General features: G+C 48.1%; 1 protein-coding gene across 1 annotated transcript in view; it reads right to left on the reverse strand.

The window, feature by feature from the left end:
• Window positions 1–12396, reverse strand: part of FGF18 (fibroblast growth factor 18) — a 68326-nt gene that overhangs the window by 38294 nt on the left and 17636 nt on the right. The window contains exon 3 of the mRNA XM_074551972.1: window positions 7406–7586. Within this exon, the coding sequence (XP_074408073.1) occupies window positions 7406–7586 (181 nt within the window). The remainder of the gene's footprint in view (window positions 1–7405; window positions 7587–12396) is intronic.

Consider the following 12396-nt stretch of genomic DNA (forward strand, 5'->3'; position numbering starts at 1 on the left):
ATCACCCTTCCTGGAGTAGGAGATGCTGCAGGTGAGTGAGTGGCCAATGCCAACACCACCATGAGTCTCCAGGAATGTGACTTTAGGAATCTCAAACAACAGGCGAGTGAGGTTCCATGATAACTTCAAGGAGAAGTGTAATCTTCACATCAAGTTTTGTATTCCCCATCCTGTCTTTAGTTAGGCAGTTTTTAACAGGGTTATTGACATTTCTCATTCTTTCCAAATGTTTCTTGTGAAGGAAAAAAATTCTTTGGCCACTTGACATCATGTATGGGAATGTACACAAAGCAAAATGTACAAGAGCATTTGTTGACGATATTTTCCTTCCTTCTTCTTCAAAGTAAAGGCAATTAAAAACCTTTTTGGAAAGGCAGACTATTTGTAGGGTACTTTTACTTGCGCCCCAAGAACCGACTTGAATTAATCAATGACTGGCCAAATGCTTAGACATGGGAAAACCTCAGAGAGCACAAAACAAGGTTTGGTAACAGGCACCAACACAAAACAACTGCAGTAAACCCAATGGAGCTCTCAGCATTTGTGCACAGAATCACTCCTGGCCTAGAAATATACTTAAAATTATGCAAACTTCTTCCAGAACTTCATCGCAGAATGATTTGGGTTGGAAAGACCCTGAAGATCACCTCCCAGTGTCCCCGCAGCAGTCCCCAGTACAGATTTCAGACAGAAGTAATCACTATACTGACAAGCACAGAGCATTTCCGGAGCCATGGAGGAGAAAGGGAAGCCCTAAGTTTGTTTGTGTGTTATTTCATCAGAGCCAGGGAAGAACATTTAACAAAGCAGATGCTTGACCTTCATGGGAAAGCACCATAAACACAGCAAGGCAGGAGAAGATAACATCATATTGACCTGTCTTCAGGGGCTGGCATTCACATTTTCATAAAGTGTCTAAGAAGATAAATCACTATACTAATAATATTTGTATTGATTATCTAAACTGAAGCAGCAATCGACTCCATTGTCTCACTTCCTCTTAAATTGCTCACAGATGGGATCCTATTTCCTATTCTGCATTTCTAATGGGAACACTTAAATCACAGTGCGGAATTATACACACACACACACAAACTGTTAACAAAAACCCTTTTATGACTCACATGCAAATAAAGATTTTTCACTTTGTAGCTCACTTTCCACTCCACACAAGAATTAAAAATGACAAATTATCAGCAGATCCCTAAATTACCTCTCCTCGTTATTTCTGAGTCTCTGATATTTGCTGACAGACAGGCCTATGCTTTCCAAACCCTGACCAATGCTTGTGGAGACTTGTGAAGTACAGACACACAGTTAAAAGGAAAGTCAAGGTTCTTTAAGCTATCTCAAGATCCAGGAGTATGGAAATCTAAAATCAGTGCAGTGTCAGAGGGAAAATAAACGTAAGGCTTTGCTGTTATGCAGGTACAAAACAAGGACTGGTGCAGGCTGGGCTTCAGGTGTGATGCTGGTTGCAGCAGGAGCTCAGGATAGCAGCTATCAAAATCAAAAGTAAAGGAAATTGGCGACAAATTAATTGTTCAAAACAGGTTTGTCATGAATCAAAGAGGCCAGGATTTTTCTCAAACTTCTCATCCTGCCTAAACAAGGCTTTTCCCCACCCTGACACGAGCACAGAATATGGCAGAATAAAACCAGAAAATATCTTCAATATACAGATGGTTTGTATAAGATGCTAACAGTGTGTTTCAAATAGAACTTTTCAGAGCCACCAGGAAGGTGAGGGCAACCAGGAGTCCTCGCTGCCCAGAGCAAGCTGGAAGCCCCAGCCCCAGCCCCAGCTCAGGTTTCTGCCTCACACAGAAGCTCCTCCTGGCTCAGCAAAACCCTGAGCTGCCTCAAGCTTCAGCTCATCCCCTATCTGCTTTCAAGGAACAGTTTCACCACTGCCCCACTGCAGATGAAAAGGGGAGACGTTTTAAGGAACAAAATATAATACAGCTCTCAGGGATTGCTGGGCAAGCAGGGAAAAGCCCAGAGCCACAGCACAGCAGCTGGAGGGCAAAGGCTGCTTGGCTCAGGCCTGTCCCCAGGACCCATCTGACTGTACAGCTGCCATGGTGAATGATCATCCCCTGCGCTGAGGTCAGCTCTGCCCCCGGGCTAAGTAAGTGAAAATAAATGGTTTAGAAGATAAAAGGTCTTTTAAAAAATTTATTTGTCTTGTTGTGATGTCAAAACTGTAATGGGAAGAGACTGGAGGCAGCGATACGTCGGTAAAATGGGAAACAGCCATTCTGATGGGTCAGCACAATAAATTACAAGGCAGATCCCAGCTCATGCGGGATTTGGGGCTGAGCTGCACTGACAGACAAAACCTTGCATGCACCTGTTCCTGGCAAGAAAAGCAGCTTGGAAATACACGTGGAAAAACTGCGGAAATACAGCGATATTTCACAAATCCAAATTGATGTTCGGACTACATCTCTTATCTTTCTTGCACAGAAATTCTGAGCCTTCCAGCCACAATGAGTTTAGGTTTTTACTCCTGCTCTTTTCAGGAGATGAATCAAAATTGATTCAAACTATTCCAGGAAGGGAAAGGGTTAATCAGATTTCCCAAGGCAGCTTGCTGTTAAGGTGCCAGAAATACTGAGGGAAAGAATGACTTGCTAAAGATGGGACAATGGCACTGGTATTTTGCATTTGTTTCCAGGCTTTCAGATAGAACAAATGGGAGTCATTAGTGAAATGAGTTTAGGGAGTTCTAAATTAGCTGTCAGGCTGCCAAGCCCGAAGAAGTGCTATGTCAGCCATTAATTCTGGAGAGCACCAGATTTCCCAAACCTAGGAAGGAATCCTGCAAAATTTAGAGTCAATTAAAGGAGGCTATTTTGCTATAATATTTTCCACACATATTACACCTCCTCATGGAACAGAGCCCACTTCTACCACAAATGAAATCTCTGGCAGGATGGAGTGTGGCTGATGTCTAGACAGCAGTAATGTGCTCTCCGTGGGCAGGTCCGCTGGCATCTCAGGGCAGGAGGTGGAGGCTGCAGGGCTGGAGCGGCCCCGGGCAGTGACACCCGTTTGCCTCAGCGCCTTGCTGTCCCCGTACCACCCAAAGCAGCGCATCTGTGTGGGGCGTGATGTCTGTGCCCAGAGCGCCCTTCCCCTTCCCCTTCCCATTCCCGTCCCCTCCTGACCCCCCTGACAAACCCAAAGACCCAAACCCGTCCCTCGGGGGTTCTGATCCGCCCCCGCTGAGCCGGGGGAGCCTCCAGGGGCTGGCACCGCCTCAGTGCCCAGGGCTGAGGTTCCACCTGTGGCCTGCCCCAAAAAAGCGTCCCCGCTGTAGACGAGAGAGCTTATCGGTAGGCAGGTTTATAAAGCACAGGGTCTGTAACCTCCTGAGGGACCTGGGAGTGTTTTGAAGCTGTGAGGAATGGATGCACGGAGCACACAGCACCTGGAGGTGCCGATCAGAGATGTGCCCCTGTGCCCAGCCCAGCCCCGGGACACCCCCACGCTCCGCACATTAAAGTTCCCTCCACCGAGGGGAGCACGGGGCTCTCACACCTCCGCGCTGATGGCTATCGCTGCTCCGTGCCCCGCAGGACAGCAGCACTGCGAACAAATTAAACCAAAAACCTCTGAAATACAAATGAGGCAAAAAATGCCTTCACCCAACCAAGAGAGCTCTGCCTGCCCAACTGCGCCGGATACACAGATCGTGAACAAACAGGATAGAATGTCTTCTGCCTTTTGTGAAATGAAAATAAATGAAAGGATCTAAGGTTTCAGGTCACTGATCCCTCTCTTCCCTATCTGTACCATTTATCGGAGGTAGATTATAAAGGTTCCAGGTCCTTTTTTTTTTTTTTTTTGTCAGCAATTTAATGGTTGTTTTTCATCCTTTCATTTTCTGAATGAAAGGACCACTTAGGAACCTGTAAAGCAATAGTAAGCTTATAATAGAAATATTGTTTTTCTGGGCCAGTGCAAATTCTTTCTGAATAGGTTCAAGGGATTAAAGTAAAAATGCAATTTGTATATACATCAGTCCTTTAATTACTTTATAGTCTGTTAAGAGATAATATTTTGCTCACACAGATCATCTGTTATCTAAAGATCTCAGAGCACTTTAGGAACATCAATTAAGCCTTTAAAAAAAACAACCTTGGGAGATAGGTAAGTGTATTTAGATTAATTAGTGTTGCTGTGAGCAGCAGGCATTATTATTAGATTTAATTTAGTCCAATAATTGACTTATCTGTTAATGGATTCTAATTCATCTGAGAAGGGATCAAATCCATCTGATTAAATGGATTACATCGACTCAATTAATTCTATTAACTGACTTAATTTGACATTTAATAATCTGACACACACAACCAGATCTTGGCCCCAAAGAATGCATAAACCAAAAATTACACACTGGAATTGTTATGGCAGCAGAATTGTGCATTGCAGAGCATGCATTTTGCTTTGCACATGGCATTTACACACCTGGATAAAACCATCAAGGGGATTCCTCTGGCTGGTCCCCCAGCCCTGCAGCAGCATTCCTCCCTGACCAGGGCTGGCTGCTCATTTTGCTCTACTTGGGGTGGCTGCTCGGAAAGCAGAACTTCCCTGCCTGAGATCGGCCACCTCCCTTCTGTTCTGGGCATTCTCTGCAACCAAGAGGTGAGAAGTTTTACAGAAGTCAATAAGCCTTGCAATAAAAGTAACCACCCTTCAAAGGCAGGACAACCCTCCCATTTGGAAGCTGGATATGTGGAAAAAAAAAAAAAAAGGAAAAAAGAAACATTTGGACACTATTGTGAATATAAGGGAAGACGGGAAAGAGGTGTTAAAACATTGTTTATTCCGCTATCCTTAAAACGGGCTGGTGCTAAAGGGCTGATGATGAGCACCAGGGACCTTCGCCCTGACACAGTGAGCCCTGAGCCGGCGTGGCCCTGCCCGATGTCACCATCTCGGGACTGGACCCGGCTGTTGAGAGGATGCACGGCTGGAGCAGCTCACGGGCACTTTGCCCACGTCTCTTGCCTTTTCTCAGACATTTCTCAGACGTGTTTCTCCTCCCAAAACCTTCCCCAAGCTGCAGTCCTTAGGCCACCAGCCCTCACGGCCCTCGCCGTGCGCTCCCCCAGCAGGGCCGGGGCAGGAGCCGGTGCCATCTGCGAGGGTGGCACAGCCCGGCTCTGTCACGGGCAGGGGAAGGGCAGGGGGACCCTCAGCCATCTGCTGCGAGGGAGGAGAGGTGTCCTCCTCCAGATGCAGACCTGACTGGCAGGACGGAGATGTGGATCAAAAGTTTACAACTGTTGAGATCCCCAGACCCGGTTTAAGCCTCTCTCTGGTCTTGATCAAAGGTTACTCCATAATAATGCCTCAGGGGGCGGGGTTCCTGGCACATAATGAACCCTGTGTCATTGCTTTTGTGTCCAGGTTGGGCTGTAACACAGATGGTTCTCACTCCAGTAACTCCGACATCTCTCCCCCCTCCATTATCCCAGACAGGAGCTTTGCGTGGTTCCATCCCGGCCCGCCGTGTCCCACCTCACTGTCGCCCCGATTGTCATGCTCCGAGTGCTCCGTGCCAAGCAGCACCAAGAGCAGATTTCCATAACCTTTCACAGCTCTGGGGGCGAGGAGGCTCTGCAGCCTCGGCGCGTTTGCTGAGAGGCTCTGAGGACAGAGCTGGACGGGGTCTGGAGGGGCAGGCAGGGATGGGGAACGGGGATTTGGAGGCAGGCAGGGATGGGGAGCGGGGTTAGGAGACAGACAGGGATGGGGAGGGGGTTTGGAGGCAGGCAGGGATGCAGGAGCGGAGTTTGGAGGCAGGCAGGGATGCAGGAGCGGGGTTGGGATGCAGGCAGGGATGCAGAAGCAGGGTTTGGAGGCAGGCAGGGATGCAGGAGCGGGGTTAGGATGCAGGCAGGGATGCAGGAGCAGGGTTTGGAGGCAGGCAAGGATGCAGGAGCTCCCGGCCGGGAATCTCGGGCTCTGTCATGGCAGCAGCGCCCTCGGCCACGAGCGCGCTCCCGTACGCGGGGTTTGTTGTTCAGACACGATTGCATATGTATGAAGGGGACAAGATGGGCTTTGACACATAAATTAGCACTTGTCAGCTGCTCCCGGGAACACTTCCCTGCTGCACCCACTGTAAATGCCGCCTTCTTTCACCGACAGGAAAACTCCATCACGGCACCTGACAGGCACCGCGGGCAGCAGCCGCACCGGGCGGCCGCGGCAGCGCCCAGCGCCTCGTTTACACATCAGAGCTCAGGAGGATGAATGCCATAAAATGACACAATAATTAGCAGCCAAGTGGCACTTTTCACTCCTGTAATATCTGGGAAAAAATTTGGGAATGACAAAGGGCAAGGTTGACGAGACGTGAGGGCAGGGCTTTCTCTGAGAGAAGGGCTGACCCTGCACAAGTGCTTTGGGGGTCACTCCCTCCCTGCCCGGCGCTCTCTGGCTGTCGCTTCCCGCGGCACACCTCCCACACCTGCAGTGGCAGCGGCTGCCCTCGGTGCTCAGCGTGTGCCTCATCCCTCCCGAGGCCTCCCGAGGGAACAACCGCTCCCAGATTTTGACCTGCCCTCCTCGAAGCTCGGCTCTACCTCACCAGTGCTGCACCAGACAATCCCACGCGAATGGTTGAGCCAGCAAGCTCTCACACACACCTCTGCAGCAGCACAGGAACGCACAGGCTGCACATCCCAAACACGGACAGGACCAGTGCTCTCAACAGCCCTAAACTCCTCCCAGCAGCCAACTAGAGTAAAAGCATCTCAGCAGAAATCATCTCAGAATGAACTAGAATTACAGCATTTTTCATAGCCCAGGCTCTAGCAGCGTTTCCAGCATGTTGCTTGTGTGCAAATCACAACAAGAACAGCTGAATGTGCTGTCAGCACAGGGTAAGTGCTGTTTTTCCTGCAAGATCCACACACTCGAGATTCAGCTTGAGCTCTGGGGTACTCTCAAAGCTCTCAAAGTCTACTTTCAGTTTAAACCAAATATCCCACACCCGAAAAGAAGAAAGTGCTTCATTCAAACGCTGGATTCACCAAACATGAGCCCAAGAGTTCATGGGGAAAGGACTTCCCCAACCACCAATTTAGGTATCATTTATGAATTGCAGTAAACACACTGAGAGCTTATGGCCTGGGGAGAAAGATATTCTTTTCTTCAACCACATACTAATAAATTGGGGCATGGCAGTATTGTGGGAACTGCCTGCAGCTGGGAGGCAGCACCAGCAAAATTAAATCTCATGTTCTTAACCTGGAAATGTTATTTTTCCTTTTATTTTGTTTTTTATTGCTCTTATTACTTTTCTCCCAAGAGGTTCTTTGCACAACACCCTGGATTAAAGCCTTTGACCTGAAGTCTGGGGGATCCCAGTAAATATTCTTACCATATTTATCTCCATCTTCTCCTTTGGCACTGATCCTCCTGCCGAGCACTTGGATGTGCTTCCCACTTGTCCTGCTGTAGAGCTGATAGAGCCGCAGCTGCTTCCTGCTCACATCGTCCCTCGCTCGCGTCTGGTTCTCCACGTGTATCCGAAAATCCACATTCTCCTCAGCAGCAAACATCTGGGATGGTGGGAAGTGGGGAGAGAGAGCAGAGCATGAACACAACAGGCTCTGGGGCAGAGGGACTGCAGACTGGCCTGCCAAGGGAGGCTCAGATTTGGCTGCCTTTCATTTGGCAGCAGTGTCAGCAGCCACCCAGAGCTGATTCTCCACAGCAAAACAAACCTGGGCCATTGCAATCAAACCGGGAGTTTTCAAATAAAAACTTCTGCTCATCCCTGCTTTGATTAAATCCTAGTCAGCCATGCTGACCATAAATTAGGCTCCCCACTGCATATGCACAGCCTCTACCAGGTTACACAGGCCCAAACTGGAGAGTGGAGACAGCCGAACCCTTCTCAGAGACTTGGTGCATCACCTTCAGCAGCTGCACTGATTCTCTGAGTTAACTGCAGGAAAACATCAAGGGAAAAAACTCTTTGTGTTGCCCTTAGCAGTCTGGACTTGAACTTCACACTGGCATAAAGTCCACTACAATAGAAGTGACACTTGTACACTGCACAGCTTAACTGTTTCACAACTCTGCTCTGCAGTGAAGCCACACCATAATCACCAACCATGGATGTGTTTCTGTCCACCTCAAAAGGGCCACAGGAGGAGTGGTGAGAATCAAACCAGCTTTTCCACCAGTGGCTGTGATCAGCAGGGGTCTGACAACCTCAGCCACCTCATCTGTTTGTCTGGCCAAGGGAATAAATTAACCTTAATTCACTACAGCTTAAATTATTACCATAAACTTTTCATTTTGTTTCCTATTTTAAAATCCCCAAGAAATATCAAAACAGGAGTCCCACTTTTCCTTCCAAAGAGTCATTCTGACTGGCCCAAGGTCAGAGGACCCAAGAACACCACTGCTCTCAAGATGCCTTCCCAAAGGGGAGACTGGGCAGCATGCACCCAAAAAGCTCTTCACACCCAAACAACAGGAAGGCCCAAAAATTGCTCCATGAACTGTCCATCTATGATCTGTGGAGCATTTGCACCACAACATCCAAACTCACAGATGGGCAACATTTTGGTGGCAGACTTTACAGGACAACAAATGACATGAAACATGGCCTGCAAGCAGAAGTGTTCTGATGTATCAGTGTGGGGAGGGAACTGGCAATGAAAATGGAAAAGGTCAATAAATCCTTGTTCAGATCCACTCCAGACTAAAACACATAAAGAAAGTGGCCACAACACACCAAAGAGCCCCACTTCAGCCTCCTGCACATCATCTCATACCAGCAGATACAGTGAAGCCTGAAAGTCAAAACCTCAATAGAACTTTGCAGCATTTCCAGTTATCCTGGGGACACCCAAGCCTGCAGCAGGAAGACAAGCTCACTCAGGCAGGCAGTGCTGCTGAGCACCAGACCTTCAGAAAGCACCCTGGGCCAAAGCCCAAGCTCAGCACAGCAGCAGCAATGAGGTTCCCAGTGATGCTGTGGGATTGCCTTCGGTGCTCTTAGTAAAATCTGGGATTCCGGTATTGATGTTTTGAGGAGAAAGTGATTTATCTCTGATTTGGCTGTCAGAAGCCCATAGGGAGCTGAAGGCACAGGCAGAGGCTGGGCAAGGGAGGCTCAGGGCAATGCTGGGACATTCACAGCGATGTCAGAGGTGACAGACAGGGGTCACAATATTTCCCACTCCCAGAAAACAGGGTGGCCAGGAGCTGTGACCCAGAGCTGGGCAGTCAGAGGAGGAGCAGCCCCTAGCCAGAGGGCATGGCAGGGTGCCACATCAGGATGCTGACAGGGCTCTGGCCAGCAGAGAGCAGGGCTCTGCTTGCCCTGCCCTCCCCAGGCACCACAGCTACACCTGAGTGAAGCACACAGCGCTTGACTTTTGACAGAAATCATATTAATTTATTTTTCTCCTTGCAATGTCTTTTCTTCCTTTCTTTTCAAATCCCATTGTTGCAAAAGATGCTGAACTACCAAACCCAGAAAGGTTCCAGTCATGCTGACAGTCTGCCTTGTGCCCGCAAAGCAAGGCTATTGGCAGCTAAAATTCTGGCTCCATTATTTTAAGATTTAAAACAGATTTTAAATCAAGATGACGTCATTACATTGCTTTCACCACATGTTAATGAATTTCACATTTTTCTAGGAAAAAACCAAAACAGGTGGGATTTGAAGTGGGGGGAAGGGCAGGTTGCTTTGCTTTTTTGGAAACTCCCAACAGAAAATGCAATCTGTTTTCCAAAACATGTTTTAATTATCTTCTAATTGTCTCTGGAGCACTCACAGTGCAGAGGCTGTAGTTGCAGTGCCTCGGTGGGCCCAGGAGCACCCATGAGCATCCTGCAGAGTGCTCAGCTCCAACATGTCACCAACACCCCTTTGTCACCACTGTCCTGCCTGAGATCAGCTAATCAAGCGCCCCTTCCCTTTGCAAGAAGGGCACCAGCTGCACAGGGGTGCCATCTCCTCTTCCCCTGTCCAAGGAGCTGGCTGGCCCCACCCTTAGCCAAGAGCTGAGGTAGCTGATGCAGGAATCAGCAGGTGATGCTGGCCCTGAAACACAGCCAGCCTAGCCTGCATCACTCCAGCACTTCCCTAGACGTGCCCAGCTCTGAGCCAGGGCAGAAATCCTGGAACAGGCTGCAGGCTCCCCTTGCAGCTGAGCTGTCTCCTGGCCAGAAGCCGTGGCAAGAGCAGCAGTGAAACCACCCGGATTTAGCCACCTGCTTAAAGATAAGCTCACACTTAACCACCCTGTGGAAACAGGATGCTCTGCTGGAGGATGGCCAAAGGGAATTACCCATGCCAGCCTGGGCTGCATCTGGCCTGCAGCACAGAATATCAGTACCCAAAAAAAAGTTTCATGCAGTGTTGATTTTATGAGATAAAACTTGTTTGATCGTTGCTAAAATTCACTCTCACAGGACCCCTTCCCTACAGGGTACACTCCCTCAAGCAGCAAACTTCTCTGAGATAAGGAAGTCCATGTATGTATACCAAAAGAGAGACTCTTCTATAAATCTCATAAAAATTAGTAACATATGTCTCCTTTGGCAACTGATGGCCAACACTCAGTCAGGGAGGTCACCTGAAACCAAGTACACTCACCCTCAAATACACTTGAATGCAGAAATGTCTCTAAGTGCCTTAAACTGAAGGGCTTTCACTCCTGTTCACCAAAGCAAGTTTTCCTTTTTTGTCTTGACTATTGAAATGCTATTACTGCACATAACACATCATACACAAAATGAGGCCCTTCTTTGCCTTTCAGTCTGATCATCCACACCTCCATATAGGCAGCAAAACAGACCCTGGGTCCAGAGCTCACACAACAGGTCCCTGAAGGGAAGGGCTGCGTGCACCTTCCAGCCCCTGAGCAGCACTGTGGGACACAGGACACAGGGCTCTGTCCTGTCTGGCATCTGTCCAGCTGCCATGGGCTGCTGTCTGTGCATGATTTCAGCATCTCAGGATAGTGGTTTTGTGTAACTCCATCTCATTCCTTGGCGACAATTTATAACCTGCAAAATTCCAGCTGTTAAATCAGAGCATTGAATTTCATTTCATTTTCACTCTGCCTCTCTTTTCCATCAGTTTCTTATCCATTTTTTATTTATTTGTCACTACTTATCACCTTTCAGTGATAATATCCAGCTACAAATACAGTTGGCTATCCAAAGTTCATACAAGGGAATAAACAGCATTTACATTAAAAATAACCATCACCTCCAGCCCCAGAAGCAACAGAAATGCCTTGCTCATGAAAGGAAGCTGCTCTCCCTTGTCTGTTGTCCTTGCCCAATAATTCAAGGAGGAGCATTCAGTTCCACCTCCTTTCCCAACAGCCAAAGGAACCAGAAACTACATCTGTCTTCCAGCAAGTCCACAATGGGAGATTTTCATGTGCTTTTTTGCCAAATGAGTCTCAAATAAGAGTGGATTTCATTTTAAATGGCTTTACAATGATCCTTCAGCTTAAAGAACGACTGCCCTCTTTGTTAAATCCCAGATGGAGGGTGAGGGAAGGACCATTTTGCTGATGCAGCCTAAGGTTTCAGTGTGCATTAATCCAAGAAAAGCTCCAAGAGCAGCTCTGTGATGTCAGCCCTGCACGGCTCGTGCCCCATCTCTGCACTCACAGATGCCTCCTGTGCACGGAGCAATCCCAGCCCCGCCAAGGTCAATGGAAGCCTGGCCGTGCCAAGCCACGTCTGCAGGATTTGGCTTTCCACCCAACCAACCTCCAGCACTTTGGATTTTTCTATTTCAAGCTTTCCAGTAACGGGGGATGTTAATCTGTTATTGTTCGTGTCATAAAGCGTTACAGCATGAGATGTCCAAGGCCCACAGCATACCCAAGTTAGCTGGGAGCTGGACTTGAGAATTTCCTGGTGTTTTGCTATTTATGCTACAGACCACTCAATAGAGAGCTCCCTATGTCACTCAACCATATGTCATTCCCCCAGCTGAACCAGGAATACAAAATCCCTCTAGCTAAGGGCCATACCGATTGCAAAAGATAAACAAATCAGGCTATTCAAAGTCCTCTCAAACCCCATCTGATAAGCAGGAAATACTTATTACCTTTCAGCCATCAAATCAACCTAATATTAATGATTTTCTCCATGACCTTCTAAACACATGAAAGTTAACTCAATAAGGTCAACAAGAGGAAATCCAAGACAGATCTCTCTCAAGCCCTCAAAGGCAAGTAACAAACCACTTTGCTTCCATGACTTTGGCAGAATTCCTGTACACAAATCACAGCAGGATTTGCTAGCTCCCCATGACAGCCACCCTCAGCACACACTGAAACACAATGCACTCCTTTTTCCTCCATTTCACTGCAAAGTCAACCC

Source organism: Zonotrichia albicollis, chromosome 15, assembly GCF_047830755.1.
Source record: "Zonotrichia albicollis isolate bZonAlb1 chromosome 15, bZonAlb1.hap1, whole genome shotgun sequence".
Taxonomy (NCBI): domain Eukaryota; kingdom Metazoa; phylum Chordata; class Aves; order Passeriformes; family Passerellidae; genus Zonotrichia; species Zonotrichia albicollis.